The 21,865-nt window shown below is 42.5% G+C and overlaps 1 protein-coding gene across 1 annotated transcript in view; it reads left to right on the top strand.

Moving 5' to 3' along the window:
* The first annotated feature begins 6,851 nt into the window (after positions 1 to 6,851).
* Positions 6,852 to 21,865, top strand: part of pdzrn3b (PDZ domain containing RING finger 3b) — a 132,340-nt gene continuing 117,326 nt past the window's right edge. The window contains exons 1-3 of the mRNA XM_064968896.1: positions 6,852 to 7,668; positions 10,752 to 10,838; positions 12,901 to 13,008. Of these exons, the coding sequence (XP_064824968.1) occupies positions 6,955 to 7,668; positions 10,752 to 10,838; positions 12,901 to 13,008 (909 nt within the window). The 5' untranslated portion in view covers positions 6,852 to 6,954. The remainder of the gene's footprint in view (positions 7,669 to 10,751; positions 10,839 to 12,900; positions 13,009 to 21,865) is intronic.

The following is a 21,865-nucleotide window of genomic DNA, read 5'->3' as shown; positions in this document are numbered from 1 at the left end:
AGAGAGAGAGAGAGAGAGAGAGAGAGAGAGAGAGAGAGAGAAGTGTATCTGCAGCTCCAGCCTTATTGTCACCTCAGGTGTCACCCATTTCCCAAGAACTGTTCCTCCAACAAGACTGACCTACATGCCTTTCACACACTTCAGCAAGTCCCTCTAATCCTCCAGATCATGTAGTCGACCGGTGTGCAGAGGGATAGGACTGCAGTGTTAAGGGGTTGAGGGGTGACATGAATCACATGATCACATTGATGAATACAACCATGCAGAGGTTTGGTTGGGAAACACTTTACATTACAAAGTGCCTGTGTTCTTCATTTGTGATCAATTACTGAATTGAAATGTTGAAGTCATAAAAAACAAACCTGTGGGTTTAAATGGTCTGGCATCATTTCTGTGGGTCGACATAAATATTTTTTCTACTACGTTTTTAAAAAGAAGTGATAAGGATAAGAAGTGTCAAGTTGACTCTCTATCTCACGTGTAGAGAGCTTCCAGACAATGTGTGGTGACACTGAGGCTTCAACGTGGAACTTCTGATTGGTTCTCTCTCCATCCTGTTTTAAACAGTCTCGGGTGTCCCTTTGCAAAACGAATCATCTGTTTCTAATATTACACACTTCCCACTAGTCACAGACATCAATTCAACATCTATTCCACGTAAATGAAATGACGCGGAAAAAAAACGTTGATTCAACCAATGTGTGCCCAGTGGGTTGTCCCTGGGCACACACTGGTTGAATCAATGTTGTTTCCCCATTGTTTCCACGTAACTAATGCATGTGTTAGTCCATTTGCAAGAAGGCTGAGAGATTTACATAAGATCTACAGCAAATTACATTCTGAAGAGAATAGTTGTTTTTTTCAGGTAGATTTATCCCTTCTCACTTCATAGAGACCAGCTTTGTGTTCCAATTAACCAATGCCATTCATCCCTCGACTTGAAATCGCACGCCAACACCATAGAAACACTTGAAAGACACTCAGCTAATACCACCTCATATTTTTGGTATTTCTATCTTTTTTTCCCAGCTGTACTGACTTAAAGAACCTTAAATCAGCAGTTGTCAAAGCCTGACATCCTGCCTTTCCTGAATCTTGCTCCACAAGACATAATGTTTATACATAGTTTATTTCCTACTCCCAGGCCCACAATAAAACGCCTATACATATTAAATTAGCTACCGTGTGTGCGGCAAACAGACTAAGGTTAGATTTGGTTCATTTGAAATGGAGATTGCCCTTCTAGTGTAGTCGTGATTTGGTGCTTGTCCTTCCTGGTTTCTCTCTGACCCATATCCTTTCACTCCACCTCCCAAGGTGTTTTCACTCCATTCTTAAGTCTGTCATGTGAGCAACATCTCTGTGAAAACACTGGTGACGTTAGAACATCACCAATCCCAGTCTCACATGTTTATGCCTCAGATTACATTGTGACGGTTGAGCCGCTGTTCACTGTCATAACACACAGAAAGGTACTGGGTGGTTATTTAGTTCTCACACCATCTGTCATCAGCATCCTCTGGAAGACGAGTGTGGCCTTGCCTTGCCAGTTCCCAGTTTGGACCCCTCCCTTCCCATGCAGCTCCAAAGAGCATGATCACAAGTCACCCTGAGACCAGTAGCAACATGTTTTACCCACGGTTCCCTAACAGGGAACCCCAGGAACATTCAGTTCAACCATAGACACAGTTTTCTTTTTACTAACCCAAGAGGGAACAGTCAAGCTTAACATGAACAGCATTATATAGGAATGTAACTAACGAAGCTAATGTACAGTACAGCATGCCATTTCTGCAACGTGTGCAAGGTTAGCATTACGCACACTAGTTGACCGTGACCCAAAAAAAAGCAGTATGAACAAAGGGAACTGAAGCGTTGAGATAGATGAAAGTGCTGCTTTTGTAAGTACACCGTGTTACAAAGCCACATGAAAACACCCCCCCCCCCACAAAAAAAGCAATAACTCATCTTCACAGTCTCCCACATGACCCTTATGTTTCTGACATATCTGAAGAAGCCTGGTGATGATTACTATATGGCCTTGCTCCAAACCCCCCCAGAACACCCTCATCACGCTGCTGAAACCTAGACCTCACTGTAGCGTTTTGTCAAGAAAACAGAGCGAGAGGGCTCATTGACCAAGTCCTACAGCCTCCTAGCGATATCGGTCACCACATACAATGAAATGTGCACTTTGTAATCAAATGAAAAGCACTCGGTTGTATGTTTTTACATATTTTTTTGTTGTTACATCTGTCCATTTTGATGAGCCAGGATTTAAACAAAAAATGATTCACACAATTTACCCTACTATGATCCATCCAGTGTGTCTTGCCCTTGCCATGGAATGGGGCCCAAATAGAAGTTCACTATATTATTTTTTATTTTATTTATTTTACCTGGCAAGTCAGTTAAGAACAAATTCTTATTTTCAATGACGGCCTGGGAACAGTGGGTTAACTGCCTGTTCAGGGGCAGAACGACAGATTTGGATGTCATAAGGTGAATTCACCAATTTGTAAGTCGCTCTGGATAAGAGTGTCTGCCAAATGACTTAAATGTAAAATGTAAATGATTTGTACCTTGTCAGCTCGGGGGTTTGAACTCGCAACCTTCCGGTTACTAGTCCAACGCTCTAACCATTAGGCTACCCTGCTGCCCCACCATGTTTTTCTTTGTCGTGTATCAGTCTGTTTGTATCCTTCGATAGCAGTCTGGGCCTGGAGAGTTGGGATCAACTGTTGTCTCCACTAGGACCCCGTCTGTCTTTGTGCTGGACACCACATAGAGTTGTCTGCGCCCGATGTTGCCACTTCATCCAAGTTCATGGACAACAGTCCCAGATGTCATCTGCAGAGAATTCCATAGCAGAGTGAATAGCCTCTCCTTGTAAAATGTAGATACCATTCCTAACTCTGAATAATCACAGGGCGATATTCTCAAAATGTCTGACGGTCAAATTAACATTTGGATATTGCTGGTTATTGTTGATGTTTGTTTTCATGTCTTTACATTCCGGAAAACAAATATTTAATTTAGTTTGACGCTAAGAGGGAGACTCGACAGATCAGCCCCAGAATAAACAGCTAGAGGGAGTCTGTTATTCTGTGGGAAACAATAATACAGAATTATGAGGGAAAATGGGCAGGAAACGCAAACAAACAGTACTGTAGAAAATCTCATCATTCTCAGCTACACACTACTGGAAATTGGGAAATTGGAGAACCTCAGTTGGCAAAAGGGGTGTAATAGAACAATAACATTTATCACAGTTCAACATTTATGATTTTGCACATTTGAAAGCTAACAGTTGCATTACTTCCAACATAGCCAATAAATACCATCAAGGTGTCCAATTACATCGCATTTGACTCATGAGACACCTATTCATCATGTGGAAGAGCATTGTCTTACACATGACAGAGGTCTGCACTGATGGCAACTGCGTGTCACGTTAGGATGAAGCCATTTGACAGAAGGCAATGGTGGAAGAGTTGATGCATTACCTCAGTCTTTAATTGACTGCGAGTGTGCTTTTTCTTTCTGTCACTCTGCCTCCAAGAGTCATTGATGAGCCCGTTGGTTTAAGTCTTTGATAGGAACACATGTGGAATGGGTTTATCAAGCATAACATCACATGCTATTGGGTTTCCCAGAGAGTAGGCAGCCAATAGAAATGTGTTTCCCATCAGCAATATTACGGAGTCTGATGAACAAAGATGGACTCTGCTCACAAAAGACAGTTAAGCTGCCAGCGTGCTGGCCATTCTTGCCCTGTCACACAACCGTCGTTCCCTGTGAGTCGCCCTTCCATCATTGACAATTCAAATGCATTAATGACTGTAATACTTCCTGCTGAGATTGACAGAGAAACAGCCACAGACATGCACAAACAATCTCACACACACACACACACACACACACACACACACGCACACACACACACACACACACACACACACACACACACACACACACACACACACACACACACACACACACACACACACACACACACACACACACACACACACACACACACACTTACTTATGGGGATTGGCTAATAGAGTTCAAGTGTAGACTGCCTCTCTGATTATATTACCATAATTGGCCAAAGGCCTGGCTGAAGGAATATGTTTTACATATTTTTCCATGCTTCACATACAGTACCAGTCCAAAATTTGGACACAACTACTCATTCAAGGGTTTTTCTTTATTTCTAGTATTTACTACATTGTAGAATAATAGTGAAGACATCAGAACTATGAAATAACACATGGAATCATGTGGTAACCAAAAGAAGTGTTAAACAAATTAAAGTATATTTGAGATTCTTCAAAGTAGCCACCCTTTGCCTTGATGACAGCTTTGCACACTCTTGGCATTCTCTCAACCAGCTTCATGAGGTAGTCACCTGGAATGCATTTCAATTAACAGGTGTGCCTTGTTAAAAGTTAATTTGTGGAATTTCTTTCCTTCTTAATGGGTTTAAGCCAATCAATTGTGTTGTGTAAGATAGCCCTATTTGGTAAAAGACCATGTCCAAATTATGGCAAGAACAGCTCAAATAAGCAAAGAGAAATGACAGTCCATCATTACTTTAAGACATGGTCAGTTAATCTGGAAAATGTCGTAAAAATCATCAAGCGCTGTGATCAAACTGGCTCTCATGAGGACCGCCACAGGAAAGGAAGACCCAGATTTACCTTTGCTGCAGAGGATACGTTCATTTGAGTTACCGGCCACAGAAATTGCAACCCAAATAAATGCTTAACAGAGTTCAAGTAACAGACAAATTTTAACATCAACTGTTCAGAGGAGACTACGTGAATCAGGCGTTCATGGTGAAATTGCTGCAAAGAAACCACTACTAAAGGACACCAATTAGAAGAAGAGACTTGCTTGCGCCAAGAAAACGAGCAATGGACATTAGACCGGTGGAAATCTGTCCTTTGGTCTGATGAGTCCAAATGTAAAGATTTTTGGTTCCAACCGCCGTGTCTTTGTGAGACACAGAATAGGTGAACGGATGGTCTCTGCATGTGTGGTTACCACCGTGAAGCATGGAGGAGGAGGTTTGATGGTGTGGGAGTGCTTTGCCGGTGACACTGTCAGTCATTTATTAAGAATTCAAGGCACACTTAACTAGCATGGCTACCACAGCATTCTGCAGCGATACGCCATCCCATCTGGTTTGCGCTTATTGGGATTATCATTTGCTGGTTGAGAGAATGCCAAGAGTGTGCAAAGCTGTCATCAAGGCAAAGGGTGGCTACTTTGAAGAAACTAAAATATATTTTGTTTTGTTGAACAGTTTTTTGGTTTTTGGTTACTACATGATTCCATATGTGTTATTTCATAGTTTTGATGTCTTCACTATTATTCTACAGCGTAGAAAATAGTAAAAAAAAGAATACCCTTGAATGAGTACTTGTGTCCAAACTTTTGACTGGTACTGTAGGTACAGGTAAGCATTTTCCAAATTGCCTTTTTTTCCCACACATTTTAAGTATGGACTGATGGTGACTTAATGTTGTTGCTAGCAAACCCGTTATCAAAACTCAACAGAGTCATAATACCCATTCATTTTTCCCATAGGGGATTTTAGAAACACATCAAATAAGGGCTGTGTTTCCTGTAGGCTTACCCTGGCGTGACATTTTGATAACCATGTAAATCTCTCTAGGACAAGATGACTTTTAACATTATATTTGCCTGTATTTACCCCCCCCCCCCCCAAAAAAAAAATGGAATGCTAATGAGCTGCTAATGTGGCTAACATAAAGAACTACAGATGCCATGATGATCTAGATGAGACTGATGAATCAAGGCAAAGGTAAGATTCTCTGGATGAACTATATAATGTTGGCTAAATGTAGTAATTAATAAATTGGCAACATTTGTTTAAATGGACAATTCTGTGAACTGACTTGTGCAAGTTTTACATTTACACAATACCTGTTAGCAAAGGTGTCAGCTTGAGATGACATGCAGGAGCTAGCAGGGATATGTAGTTTTGCATGATGTCCACTTTGATGCTAATTGGCATTTTCAAATCTGAGAGTAAATAGAGCCGGATATATTGATAAAAGCCATCTTGTCCGAGGGAGATTTACATGGTTATCAAAAAGTCATGACAGGGTAAGCTTACACAAAACACAGCCCTTATTTCAAGTGTTTCTAAAAATACCCTATGGGAAAAAGTTATGGTGGAAAAATTATTTGTACAATTTCCATGTTTGACCGCTAGGCTTTATAGGTATTATGACACCTCCACCGTGGCTATACTCTGCCTCGATATAAGAGAACTGAGTTGAACGTTCCTCAGCAAGTGATCACAACGTCTTTGTTTTTATAGATCATACACTGCCAGTCACAACTACTGTAGTCAGTAAACACATATAGCCATAGCTCTTTCTAACAATGTCACACTAACATGGTTTTACAAAATGAGAAGTCATCCTCAGAGCACCATCCCTTCCTCCTACACACATTGTTAAAACGTGCAATATCTGTTTATGGCATTTGCAAATACAATACAGATAAATTCAAAATCTAAAACAATGATTCTAGGATCCACAATTAATTGGAGTCTGTTGCATAACATTTTCACTTAGTAAGTAGAACTACTACTATCTACAATCTGCCTACACTTGTAGCCAGCCTACCTGTCTTTGTAACTTGTAAATCACATTCAAAAAGCGTAAAGAATGCCCTCTTCGAATTATCATAGCAATCGTCTGATGATTGCCTTGCACTCGGGTGCGCGGCTCTTATGGCAGTTACGGTAGAGAATTCCTCCACATTTTTTTTCCCGGAGGAAGTCTCGGTCAATTAGTTTAGACAGTAAGGAGAGCTTGAAGTCAGTACTCCTCCAATGAGAAGCTAAAACACCCACTGCTCTTGCTTCGATTTGTGGGAATCCCGGCGGAATTTTGGATTTATTTAAAAACATGGGATTTGAGTTGGATCGGTTTAAAGGGGCTGTGGACCCAGATTTTAAATGTAATTTGTGTAATAAAGTTCTAGAAGACCCGCTCACTACTCCGTGTGGTCACGTCTTCTGCGCTGGCTGTGTGCTGCCTTGGGTTGTCCAGCAAAGCAGCTGCCCCGTCAAATGTCAAAGGATCTCCACGAAAGAGCTGAACCACGTTCTCCCTCTGAAAAACCTGATTATGAAGCTGGACATAAAGTGTGACAATCATGCCAGAGGCTGTGAAAAAGTGGTAAAGCTGCAACACCTGGCAGAGCACGCCGAGATGTGCGATTACTCGCCGGCAAAATGCAGGAATAAAGGATGCAACGAGGTGCTCAATCTGAAGGACATGGATGCACATATGCGCGAATCGTGTGATTGCAGACCGGTCGGGATATGCGAAAATGGATGTGGCTTGATGCTCGCCCACAAAGAGCAAAAACTAGACACCCATTGCTGTTTGAAAGCCCTGAAAGCACACAACAGTGCATTGCACGTGAAGGTGGTCAGCTTGGACAAAGAGTTCAAGAAGCAATCTTTGAAATCGAGCAAAAGAGAGAAATCTCTTCTTGCTCAACTCTCTGCGGTGCATAATGAGCTACAAATGACAGCACTGAAGTATCAAAAGAAATTCACTGAATACAGTGCAAGGATCGACTCGCTGACTAAGACCCTTGCCCCCCCGTGCAAGGTAAATTCGTTTCAAATTACATCATTTGTGGCTATGGAATTTGTAATGCTGGTAGTTACTTTGTGATTGCCGGTTGTTCTATTGTGTGTTACTTTGTGTCTCTTCTGCGCGCGTACTGTCATTCTTTTCACATATAGTTTTCGAGCGCTACTTTGTTGCATGTTCCGTTACTTATCAGAGGCTTGTATTTTTAACCAACGGGAAACTTTAGAGGTCCGATGTCTGCAAGCCCTTGACCAGACAGACTTTGAGTCTCCTGTGGTCAAACACGCTTTTATTAGTCTCCTGCTTAAATGGCGTTTAATGTGATTTCCAACGACGAAGTAATTGTAGGGGCCAAGTAATGGTCAGAAGTGTTTCTTCTCCTCAGCTTTCCATAGTGTATGTCTGTCAGCTGCACGGACAGCCAGCTGGCAGTCTGGGGGAGGGGCAAATATTTACTATTGTTCTGTACACATGACTCAGGTCACAATTTCCTCCTCAAGGATCAAGTCAACCTCTTCAGGGTTGTTAGGGACTGTCTGTCTGAAGATGTTGGAAGAGAGACTGTGCTATTGTAATAACAACATAATAAAAATGTGCCTAGTTTTTTGTCATGTTCTATAGCCAACTCAACACACGGGATAGAAATGGATATAGGCCTCTCTTCTGGTCAGTAAGGGAGTGGTTGAAGTGTTTATGATGTTGTGTCAGTCCACATAAACCCATAGTGGAAGAGCAGGCGAGGTACAGTAGTAGAAGGCCACAAGCATTCTGAATGTAAGGTAACTGGAGAGACATGTCAGCAGTGTGACATCTTTTGAACTGAACATGTGTGCTGCACCGCACTACCACACATTCACAAGATGCCAATTATCAGTTATTATAACTAACCATCTTTTTTCAGCCTGGTAAGAGGAAACCCTTTCAACGGAGATTCAGGTTACTTATTTAGCACTGTGTATTCAACCCTCTGAAATGACTGCACTGGACAAACTCAGTGAAAGGGGATGCACAAAGAAAGTTGTGCTCCTCCTTGGAGCTCTAATCCCTGGAAACATCTCCAAAGGTATCGTCTCTCATATCATCCGTGAAAGACAAAAAGAGGGAAGCCAGAAAAAAAAATCTGAATGTGGATGATGTGGATAGTTTTTAAAGGATTTCTTTCCCCCTTCCGAATTTTCCCTTCGGATTCAGTCGAGCACTGCGAACAGGATTGTTCGGCGGAGAACTTCGGTGCACATGTGGCAGTATCAAACGGAAAGACACAGGTGGAATTAACTGTTGGAGGCGGGCAATTTGGTGACTGTCGCTGCGTTGCAAATCTTAAGAGAGCCAGCGTCTCTGTTTCTTCTTCTTGGGCTAGTTCAGGTCACGTGTGAAATGTAGGACTTATTTCAGATTCAGGGTGACATATTTGGTCCACAAAGCCACCGCCAAAATATCAGTGGAGACAGTGACTGGTAGCCTCCTTTGACTGCTGAGTTTGGGGCTTGGCTTCTGATGTACAGAATAAGTAGACTGGCTTAGAACGACTGGGCTGGATATGGGAATGTTGTCTTTCACCTTGGTCCTGTTGTAAATAAGGCTACATATTGTAGGTTAGATGACTGAGAAGCAAGATCAACACTGTCTGTGACGATTGCTGTCTGCCTGTGGGATTTAGTACCTTTCTGGCATGACATGCTTACCCAACTGGTTTTTAGAAGTCCTCAGTCCTCCTTACACGTTGTCTTGGTTACTCCGTTCTGACAGATCTAGGCTGTCCTTACAATGTCTAAAAGGTAGGGACAAGGCTGAGTACAAAAGACTTCACTTCCTAGCCTATACTTTTTTTCCCTATTCATATTGTTCATATTCCCAGTTATTAGATGTGTTCAATTCCATGTTGAGTGACAGAGAATCAGAATTTTCACTTAAAAATATGTCAAGCAAAAACCGTTGCTTGCAAACCATACAGCTCTATTGTGTTATTGACTGAATGTTTGTTTATCCCATGTGTAACTCTGTTGTTGTTGTCGTCTCACTGCTTTGCTCTATCTTGGCCAGGTCGCAGTTGTATTTGAACTTGTTCTCAACTGGCCTACCTGGTTAAATAAAGGTGAAAAAAAACACACTAACCAACTCCTTTTTCCAAAAACATGTACTTCAAGAACAGTGCAGATGCAGAGTTTGGTAACAGAATGACGGTGTGTGCTGTTTTGAGATGTCATTCTGTTACTAAACTTTGCATCTGCGCTGTTCTTGAAATAAATGTGTTTTTAGAAACTGTTGAGTCTCAGTGTTACTGTGGAATTGCACAAATGCCATTATCCATTTAGTAAATGGCCAATAGTTGTCTTTTAAATGTGGAACTCTGTTCACATGCATCTACACAACTTGGTCCAGCAGCAGTGCTGTACTCTGTACCCTATCCTGTAGCCTATATAGTAGCTAGACTCAGTCATGACACTGTACATACCGTTAATATTTGCTTTTATATTTAGTCCCTGTATGCTATGGCATACCCCATACTGGGATGACAGCTGACATGATGTTCCCAGCCCCCCCCCCCCTCTGACTGTCCTCCTAAAAAGGTGGAGAGCTGACTGTACTGGTTTCCCAGCATTTCACTTGTCCTCCCTTCATTGACCGAGAACTCTACTGCTGTATTAATATAAGGAGCAAATGTCTTCTGGAGCGAGAGAAGGGAAATGGCATGAACCCTTACTGGAATCAGTCACTTAACAGCTCTTTCTCAGAGCGGTTGTAGATCCACAGAAAATCATGTTGTAGATCCATACCAGCGATGTACTAAAATGTTGGTTATTGTGATACTTTTTTACATATCAATGAACTGTGTATGGAGTAGTCTTGCATTTGACCCTTGTTACCTCAGGCTATTTCTATAGCTAAAATACACCATTGACTTCTAAGTCAATTTCCTAGATTTATTTCAGTCCTTTCTACTGTGTTATTTTTGTGTCGTTTTGAAGTGAAACTAAGCTCCAGTTCTCCATCGCTCAGGGAGGGGGTGTCATTGATTTTGTTCAATCATTTATGTTATTCAGTGACATTTGTGGGTTGCTAATGACTACCTGTCTCCTGCCTGTGTCTGTCCACAGGGTGGGGAGACCAAAAACGTCACAGCCATCCTTCATCGGGAGGGCGGTTCTCTGGGCTTCAACATCGTGGGAGGACGACCATGTGCGGTAAGTTGAATCTCTGCGGTTACTGTTTTATCTCGTTGATGGTCTGCCAAATGTCGTATGGGAAGTCCGGGATGGAGGCACATACTTGAACCACAACGAATTATAATGTAGTGTTATACCCCTTTACTGACATAGACATAGACAGTAATACACTGCACGTTTCTCTCTTGAGCCTATGTGGACGGACCGCATCAATCAAGGTTTTATTGTGTTAGTTTATTGGTTGGGTTTAGCGGATTTGGTTTTTCAGATAAAAACTATAATTACTTTATATGAGTGTTAAATGAAGGATTATGACTGTGCCTCCAGTTTTTTTTCGTCTTTAATTGAGGGGACATATAATGACATGGTTAACACAGACCAGCTGTGAAATGGGTCCTCTGCTCTGGGCTGATAGCCTTTCATGACTTCTGTATTTGCTGCCTCACAGACAAGCATTAATGATTCCATGGAGTCCTCTGATAAGAGTGTCAGTGTTGAAAATATCACTGCTGACTTGGGATCCGAGCGCATATTCACAAAGATTCTTAGAGTAGGAGTGCTGATATAGGATCAGTTTGGCCTTTTTCGAGATGATAATGAATAGAATAATATTTCACAGGAGGGACCTGATACAAGATCGGCACTCCTACTCTGAGATACTTTTGAAAATTCTGGAACTGGGTCTCCCATACATGGAGCCTCTCTCTGTCTCTCTGTGTCTCTCTCTGTGTGCAAAACTGGCCCCGTTGAAATGGTGTTCGCAGTATCTGTTTCACTGGGAAGAATGTGTGCCAAAAGGTTCCACTCAGGGGTGTTTTTCTGGGTTTCATTACAACATCCGAAGCAGATTTTTTTTTCTTAATTCCATGGTCTTGTTGATTTGTAACCTTTCTCGTTCCCTTGACAGAACCATACATCAAGCTCAACCCAAAGAGAGTCCAGAGGATACAGTCAACTTGCTCGCAGTGTTTTTAAGGCTCCGGATGAATTCATAAAGAGGTCACCAATCCTCCACAAGAAACGATTGATTTGAACGGAAATAACATAGAGGCTTTGCAGATTTTGACACATGGAATTTTCATCCTTGACTGGGGTTGATACGATGGGGAGGCCAGGATGGGTCGGGTCGCCAGGATAACTATGATTAAGGGCTGGCCCTTGTAGAAAATAGAGGGTCTAAATGCTGGGGGATTCATGGCAAAGCATCGGGCCTCTCACACTGCCCTGTCGTGACATTCCGTTGGCACTCCGGGCCATTTTTTTGGGTTGCATCGTGTTGGTTTCACAGTAAACACTGTGCTGTGATGAGCTCGGATAAAAGAGGAAGCAGACCTGAAATAATGAATTACAGCATTCACAGCTTGATTTCTGAGGTTTCTTTAAGTATTCCATAAAAACGTAGCACAGTATTGCACGACTTGGCAGAGGTGCGGGTTGGATTGATGTGGTTTTAAGAGGAGCTGAGATGGATGTTGGCAGTGGTTTTGTTAAGCCAATCATAGCTTTTTCAACTCAGGGGGTCACAGCCTCATCGATGGACGCAGAGTGTACCCATCCAACACATCCATTCAACATTTAGCCCCTCTAAGGGGATGGGTCGTAGTCGCAATCTCCAGCCCTGGGAAACATGTCAACTGGCAGGCCATTTTGGCACTGGGGTTGTGTGGACCACAATATTAAGCCCTGTGTAATGTGCACCTGCAACCCACTAGTGAGTCACTGCGGGCTGTTGATCCAAGCGGTTAATCGCTGGGTTAATCCAGGCTGCGTTGATGACTATGGTTGTGTTCACATGTGACTGCAGGGTGTCTCTGACCCTGATTGGTGAGAATGGGTAATGGGAAAACCATTTAGAATTGTCTGCATATTATCCTCAGGACCTTTGGAAGTAGGTTAGGCAGTTTTAGCAAGAGACTTGTTTAATATTTTCAATATCTTATTTTTTTCTGAAGAATTTGAAGTCGATTATCATGTATTTTAGTTTCATATTTTTTTATTTTTATGTAGTCATCTTCAATGGTTACATTTGATTTCTTATCCAATTTGATCCATGTGTAATCTGAGATAGTTTCTCCCACAGGACGACCACGATGGCCCTTCGAATGAAGGGATCTTTGTATCTAAGATTGTTGAGAACGGACCAGCAGACAAGGAGGGAGGCCTTCAGATCCACGACAGAATAATGGAGGTATGTGACCTGTGCCGTTTCATGTGAAGGCCGATTCAGTATGCAGCCCTTTAACCATATCTGGAGTCTTGGTATTCACATGCATACGTTGTAATGTTTGCACCAGAGAACCAGATACTCTACAACACCCTAGCACACAACAGTAACCACTTCAAGCAGCAGTAACAAGTGGCTGAAATCCTGCTGTTCATTCAAATTCATCATAAGCTCCCTTGACAATAGACAGATTGAGCCACCAAAACCGACAGCAATATACTTGGCGCCTAGTGACTTAAGACCACTGGGGCTTCCAAGTGGCCTAGTTGCCTGGTCTGTAAGGAGAGATTAGTTCACGTGCCGTGTGAATGTGTGTCAGTGTGACTTACTGGGAGAAGGGCTGTGTGAGGGTGATACCAGGGGGAACCAGTGTACGAGGTTATATGAGAGGACACCTCTTGTTATGCTCAGTTAATAGCCATTCATCTTGAATCAAGTTAAAAGAAAGCAAATTTAGCTTAAAGGTGCAATATGCAGAAATCTCTCCAGCATTTCCTGGTTGCTAAAATTCAAATAGTCATTTCAGTTTATGTGACAAAACAAGAAATTGGGTCCAATGTGTGTAGGATCATTGTACCATCTAAACCGCTGTGAAATATATTTTCAATAGCCAAAAATATTGTATTTTCAGCTGTTTAAGCTGGTGTACAAAACCGAAAGGAAAATATGCAAAAATGTCATTTTAAGAACGGGAAGCAAAGAAATGGCGCACATAGAACAGATGTACAGTTTATTAGACTTGCTTTCAATGTTCATTTGGTCAGGTCATCCAAAAAGGTGTAATACTGCAGCTTTAAAGATGACATTGGACCCACATTGGTGTTTTTGTCTCTGTATTGTCTGTGACTTAGTGGGGGAGAAGTCACAGAGAGGAAGGTGGAGAACGTTAAGAGAATGAGGACATTGAGGATGGAACTAGGGACCCTATTCAGTGACGCTCTCTCAAGATGAGTGGGGTGACTAAACAAAACCGAACAAATAAAAAAACATAATTGCTGAATCGCCGTGGTGCCTTTAATTTGATAGGGGATCATATATCAGAGGTGGTTTAAGTTTCTCAGCAGCCATCTTTGTTACAGCTCAGCCGTAAAAATGACCTTGTCATATACGGATTCTTCCCTGGTTGAAGAGAGATGTGTAATTGAGGCAGTTCAGTTGTGTTTCCTACCTGGGGTGATGGAAGTCTCAGTGGGACCTAGTGATTCATTGAGGGGGGGAAATGAATACCAAGAACCCACCAGCAGTTCCGTGTACTGTACTCCCAACCCTGTGTGGCTAAACCAACAGTAGCCTCATCCTGCTATGTGGGGCGCCGTGCACAGCTGGAGCGTGCATTTTTAAACCTGCACCACCGGAACCCTTCCAGGTACTGCCTCGTCTCTCCCACATGTCTTCTGTTTCTTTCTTTCTTAAGTGCTGTTCAAATGGCTCCTGCTTTTCTCTACTTTGAGGTTGGAATCACCGTGATGCAGTTTAAATGGTTGTTTGTGGATGTGGCACATTTTTATTAAGTTCCTGGCGTTTTGTTATGCAGGCTAAGTGAAAGTTGAAGACTGTAATTTGTCCAAATCCACATCATTTATATTTTTGTGGATCACAGTCGTGGTGCGTAGCCTAATGCTGGTATTATGCCCCTTTTTTTTTGTTGCTCAGATTCTCAACAAAGGACTGTGTGACCTGACAGCAAACAGGACATGGGTGTCACACGTCATGTTTTAATATTCTGATTTCATTGTCCCTATCCCCTTTACACTTGGGCCTGCGCAGGTGTGTGAGACGCAACAACTTCAGTGTTTACTCCTCACCCCCAACCCATTTCTATTGCCTTTTGAAAATCAAAGCTTTTTTCTTCTTTTTTTTTATGAACACCATATGAATGTAAAATCCCATCATGTGGATCACCACTCATTTCATGCGCCACAAAAAAAAGCTCCAGTGCCTTTCCCAGCTGCGGTGATCAGCTGGCGTAAATGGAGCCATTTACATAACATGTGGAACTAAGACGTAATAACAAGTTCAACTGAGGAGGCAAAAGCACTGGGGTCACTTCTTTCATACATACTAACTAGTGATGGGGGGGTCGATACAGTTAACTATCGGGATATTATTTTTGATGCATCTTTTGACAATACCACAATGTTGTTTTTGCGCTAGTTGGCCGTGCCTGCTTGTTCTCAGTCTACTTTCTAAATACTGAGGCAATTCATTTTCCGCACTTAAAAAAAAAAAAAGTATTTCCATGACTGATCAAAACTAGTTCTCATGGCTCTCTTGTCACTGCAGCAGACGTACGGTGAGCCAACACGTTTGGAACGTCGAATCGCAACGAAATCACAGTATCGAATCACAATCCATATAGAATCGCAATACATGTCGTATCGGCACGCGAAGTATCATGATAATACCGCATCGTGCGGTCCCTGGCAATTCCCAGCCCTACTACAAACAAAGTGTGGTGTTCGGTCTTCCCCTTGTGACGGTGTTAGTTCCAGTAAGTATACATGGATGTAACATGTCCATGATGATCCAGGATTGTTCCTCCTTAACAGACTCTTAGTGGAGGAGTGTGATCATGGCAGATGTCCCTCCTCTGCACCACTGCTAACACTTCAGCCTGGGATGAATCTGCTCATGAATGCCTCCTTGTTCAGCACAGACATGTTCTTGTAAGTTGGAGCAGTGTTTGCTTTTGCTCAGTCTCCACGAGCTGAAATTGTAATACATAGGTTTGATTCAATTAAACTCACGGGGCTGGGTATAAGAGTGTAATGTACCTAGTCGAAAGGGGACTTAGTTTCGCTAATGTTTTCACTTTCACTTTGAAATGCGAGAGCTGTGTTGAAGTAAGAAATGGCGTTCTAGTATGTCTTCCCTTTTTTGGGGGGGGGATAGCTAGGCAACTGTTAAAAGGATATTATCTATCTGCCTGCCCATTTCATATAGCCCCAGTCTCCGAGGCATTGATAAGTTCTTCACATTGACAATGTGTGTATGACACCACACTGATGCAAACATTGTTAGAACCAATAAAAATGGAACACAAATGTGTGCTTTGCGGTTTTTGTCTCCAGGAAATGGCGCAGGATATTTACTCATGTCTCACATATTATGCTGAATCTTAGCATCTTTGTTTGAATGACTAAACCAATGTCACAATCCTAAAATGACTGCCTGATCTCTCAGGATCGAGTTGTTGTTTTTGTAGGCATCCAAGTGCAAGAACAGGAAGAGAACGAGGACGCTGAGCCTGAGACTACAGTTGTAAATGTCACCTTGTAAATCCTCTGCAAACACTCAGGTCATGGAGGGTGAACAACAACAACTACTTTAAAAATAAACTGACATTGAGGAGATGCCAGTTCTAGTCTTGGAGGACATGTTATTGCCAGCAGAAATGTGTCCAAATTTAAAGTTAAACTCAGCGATATGACGTTGCCACGAGCAGCGCCGGAGATATTGAGATGAGCGAGATGCAACACTTCGCTCTCACACGGTATCTGCTCATGTGCACGGTTTCGCTTCACGCTGTCACAGCATGGTAGCCACGGAACCAAAACAGCAGAGAAGTTGAGCCTCGCGGTTCAACGCTCTGTTGTTGCGGAAATTAACCCACTATGCTGTTTAATTTCTGCATCTACGTTACATCGCTGAGTCTGCCTTTAATTGTGGCAGCAATGTAAGCTTTAGTCAAGAATCCCCCCTGGGCTGACGGTGTCATGCTAAAGCCTGTCTCAAGTCTGTCAAAGTAATAGTGTTCAGAGTCCAGTTTAGTGTCGTTGTTGTTTTTACTTGCTTGGTGACTCTCCCTGTTTCTTCTGTAGTATTTGAAGTGAAGGCTCAATCCAATGTTCTGATAGATGCAGGAATAACACAACTTTGGGCCACATCTCTTGTAAATGTCCATTCTATGGTGTCATCAGCTGTGTTTTTATTTAGCTCACTGTCATATGGTACTGATTTTAATGAAAGTGCTTTAGGTTATTTTTTTTCTTCAGAAATGAATGTGATTTTTCTTCTTCGGGCATTAGGTAGTTTATTGTTGTTAGAAGAGTGACTTCACAGTTTGGCTTCACAGACATGCATTGACTAGCCACCCCGAATAGAACCGAAATAGCATGCAATTTGTTTCTACACAACACAAACACACCGGGCGTAACATATGACAATATTTATTCACAGGCAATGACTTGTGGTTTTTCTAGTCTGCTTGGAAGTGCATGCGGAGGACTCTGGTGGAAAAATGGCTCCGTTTTACAACCACATCCGTACTGCAGTAACACTATTTTGACAATGATAATATTATATTTACCTCTTGACTCAATCAACCTCATTGCATTTGACTTACCCCTCACCCTTCCCCTTATTTTTATTGACCTTGAAATGTGTATCATAAGTTCATGGAATTGTGTTTAACTGCTACGACTGACTATTGCAAAAACGACAATGTAACATTTTAGCTTTGGATACCTACTGACTGCCGTTTGGTACCCCCACAAATTCCCATATTAGGATTGGACACTATTCATCATGTCAATTCTGTGAGCTGGAGGAGGTGAAATCCTCGTCTAAGGTCTGGAATTCTGCAGGCCACACCAGAGCAGTCCCTCCTTATCTTCCTGTGACCGCTGAGCTGTGAGGTTACCCACAGTGCACCACTTAACACCCCATACCTCCCCCTAGTTATTTTAGTGACGACTCACCAGCCAGACCCTCCCGGTGCTAAATGGCAGCCATCTGTGGAAGATGGCTGATTAGAAATGTGAGTTGAGTGGAGGGGCGACCAAAGCATGCATGTTGATGAGGCCTAATTCTGTTTGATGTCTTGGTGTTAGCATTCCTCCCACTTCCCGGGCAGGCCAGGCTAGGGGGACAGAGATGTTTGGACAGTTTGAGGGAAAACCAGCTCTGCTCTGCTGTGTTCCCACTTGTTGCAAAGTGGCCCTGTCCCTACCCTATAGGGAAACATGGTGATCGCCCAAGTTTCTGCCCCAAAAATATTCTAAGCTTTTTTCTTGAAGTTTTGCTCAGAGAGTAGTTTGCGAACATTATTTTTTAAACCTACACTACCTTTTGAAATATATATTCAATCTCTCAAAGTTATTTTTTTTGTATGTTATCTAAAATTGTATTTCAATCATGAGTGAACCTCTAGAACTTGGGTTAAAAGGATTTAGGGATATTTGTAATTTTGTATTACAGCTTAACTGTTTTAATTCAGTATTCAATGTGAACAAATTGACTAGAATTGGATGTACTTCCAGTACATGAGTCTGTGATAGATTTAGACCTTTCCCAACCAGGGCCCCTCTCCTTCCATTCCCCTCAGAGGGACAGAATGCCAGCATGGTGTGGGCGGTCCGTACCCACTGTCACTAATAAGTTGTCACAGCACATGGCATCTTGGACAGGCTGAGTCACAAGTTCCCATGTGTTATTTCTGACCCGGAGGCTATGAGGAACAGAAATGGCAGTTATTTCCCTAAGGGGATCACATGTTGTTTGGCATCCCGAGGCAAGAAGCAGGCCTTTGTCAGGGCCTTTATTGAATTTAGGCCCCTGTGCAATTGGCCTCTCTCTCTCTCGCTGTCTGTGTTTTTCTCTGTTTCTCTATTGCTCTCTCTTGCCCTTGCTCCCTGCTCAATACTCCAGTCTCTTTGGCCCTCCCTACTAAAGAACTCTCGTCTACAGGCCCGGCAGGCAGGCCAGTTTCAGCAGCACAGGAAGGCACATTCCGAGGCTCTCTGGCTAAGCTAAGGCAGGGACATTAAATCAAATGCAACTTTTAAAGAGGCCATAATCAGCTTCTGGTGGTGGCCGCTGCACTGTGCCGGGCGCACACACGGACAGAATGGCCGCCTTTGTGGTTTAAGCAGTGAGTGCCACCGACTGGAACAGTCACAAGGCACATCTTTGTTTTCCCTTCTCCATAGGGAAAAGAGCGTGAGGTTTTATGAAGCTGTGGAGTGATTACATATACAACCCTGAGAGGGTGTGAGGTGAACTCGCTCCTCGGCGGTGCCGGCCAGCTCCTCTTTTTCTGCACCGCCACTGTACGCCAATGCCACACACACAAAAAGATAGCATTTTCCACTGTGTTTAAACGGCGTTCTTCCTCAAAGGAGAGCCGACGGTTGATGATTTTCATGGAGACACTCTGTCTGGCCTACTGTAAATGTGTTTGCTTTGCTCCGACACCAGTCTAGTTAAAGGTTGGCTCGGCTCTCTCTCTTTATTCATAGGGCCCACTCCCTTTAATTTATGGCCCCTGAAAGGTTTAGGGGGCAGAAATAGACAGGTGTAATTAAGGATGATTTTCCTGCCAATTAATCATTGGTATTGTGAAAGCGACTCAGTAACAATAAGCTCAGGTTACCAGTTGCTCTCCCTGTCGGCCCCTGACTCCCCCTGTGGACTGCCCACTGTCTCCCTAATTAACTACCCCCAATTAAATGCTAATAGGCTGATTAACAGACCTTTGTTGTGCTGTATTGGCCCGGCATTTCTTCCTCGTGGCCCTCTGAAATGTGTAAAGACTGCAGCACGTTAATCACTGCCCACTCTTGAGTGATCTCTGTGGGCTCGGCAGGGACCGGTTTGGCCAGCTTCACGCTCCACTGTTCTCCAGCTTGTTTCACTGTGATTGATATCCTTACAACAACAACAAAAAGCCCAGAGTCTAAACCACCGTTGTTTCTATGATTTCATCTGTGTATTATGTGAACTACAAAAGTCAGGGAGGACCAGCGATTTAAGAAATGCTCCATGCAGTCAAATCAATTATGGGACAGAGGCTGCTTGTCATAACCCACAGCTGTACACTTTAGGATAAATCACACATAATGCTGACATGCATGTGGTTTGGGGTGGAAATTTTGGGTGTAGGGTTTTATTTATAAAATAATCATAGTTTTATGGGAATGGAGCTTTCCTAATATGGAGTTTAACAGATGGAAGAAGAGAATTATATTTTCCTTAAGATACTTGGGACTGGGAGGTTTTTACGACACAGTCCAGCATTGTAGTGAAACATGGAAGTACTTTCCTGGTTTACTTCCTGGATATTTTTTTCTTTCTTCTAAAGTTGGCTTCAGACTGTGTGTGTGGCTGTTCCTATTGAAATAGCCATACTTTAATTTGAACAAAGTTTGTTCAATATTTCGACGGTCACTTCGTGTTCCAACATCAGTCCCTTCAGCTGGCTGTATAGATTTCCAACTCTACAGATGTCTCATTTCCTATCATAAAGCATAAGAGTGGATTTAATGTGTTCTCTTCAAATGGAAACTACGAGCTCCTGTGAGTGTTGAATTAATATTCCATTTTTCACCAGTGCTTTTTAATCGAGTACATACGTTATGTTGAGCTATACTGTATATGCTGAAATTCATGGCAGGAAACTTTTCTTGCAGAGTGACATATACCAAACACCCCATAAAAGGTCTTTGTCTACCTGCACTGCAGCCAGACCTCTGTCTAAACTGCTTGGTAACTCAAACTCACTTTTCCATTGGAATACAGTCAAAGCTCTCCCAGGTGCCAATGGGTGTAACTGTACAGTGTTTTGCTTTGTAAGGGTCTTTGGATTTTATTCCGGGAGAAGAATACAAAGCGTGTACCATTGTACTACAGGTAACTCTCCCTTTTCTGACTTGCAGATGATGGCTGATATCTGAGCTAATTAGAAAACATCGCCTTGCATGTTTCTTTAGAAAAAATAAACTACTGAACAAGTCATGCAGAGAAAATGCTCCTCCATTTGCAGTACGTCACAAAGAGACACCTGCTCCAACATCTCAATAGGCTGTTGCCAGTCTGGACAGTGGACGGGTCACAACGTGTCATTGGATGCTGGAACGGTATCCCAGGATGCTTTGATGTAGCACAAATTCAAGGCTTCGTGGTGGCATCCTGGCCTCCGTTGTACAACACCTTCTTCCATTCGCTAATCCTGACAACACGGGCAGCTTTAGAATTCTAATGCTCCCATCCTCGTGAGCCATTTTTTTTCAAGAGGGTTTGTAGATAGACGCCCTTTAACTTGGCAAGAAAAGCGTAACCGGGTGGCTGCTGCGCACCTTTCTGATGCAAATGTGCGAATAGAAAAACGATGTTCGTCAGCTTGGTTCGTTACGCATTACGCTGGTCTTTCCTTTCTCTCTCTCTCCCTTGAGAGGGATGTTTTGCTTTCAAGTGGTACCTTTCTGTCTGAATTAAACCTTTTTCTTTAGAGAGAAATTGCCAGAACTTCCACAACTAGGAAGAGGTTATGGAACACACACACACACACACACACACACACACACACACACATGGAGTGGGAGTTAGGCTAGGCTGGGGGCACCTCCCTCAAAATACCTACTTCCTCCACTCATGTCTCTTCTGTATGCCTTCACAATCAATGAAGAGTAGAACTTTTCAGCTTTCTCACTCACTCACTCACTCACTAGAGAAGAATTCAACAAAGTGCGTTACATGTTTAAATTAATGATATTTACCCATTGATTCTTAAAGAATATAAATTAGAAATGCCTCATGAGCTTAGTTCAACTGTCGTACCCCATCAGAACCCAAAATATAAGCTTATTTTACAAAATTATTTGTCAACAATGTACAGTGGCTAGAAAAAGTATGTGAACCCTTTGGAATTACCAGGATTTCTGCATAAATTGGTCATATAACTTGATCTGATCTTCATCTAAAGCACAACAATAGACAAACACAGTGTGCTTAAACTAATAACACACAAATTTTTGTGTTTTGTCTATACTGAATACCTCATTTAAACATTCACAGTGTAGGTTGGAAAAGTATATGAAGCCCT

Source organism: Oncorhynchus masou, chromosome 6 (assembly GCF_036934945.1).
Source record: "Oncorhynchus masou masou isolate Uvic2021 chromosome 6, UVic_Omas_1.1, whole genome shotgun sequence".
NCBI lineage: Eukaryota > Metazoa > Chordata > Actinopteri > Salmoniformes > Salmonidae > Oncorhynchus > Oncorhynchus masou.
The sequence above is the reverse complement of the archived record's forward strand: the minus strand, read 5'-3'. Positions and strand labels throughout refer to the sequence as shown.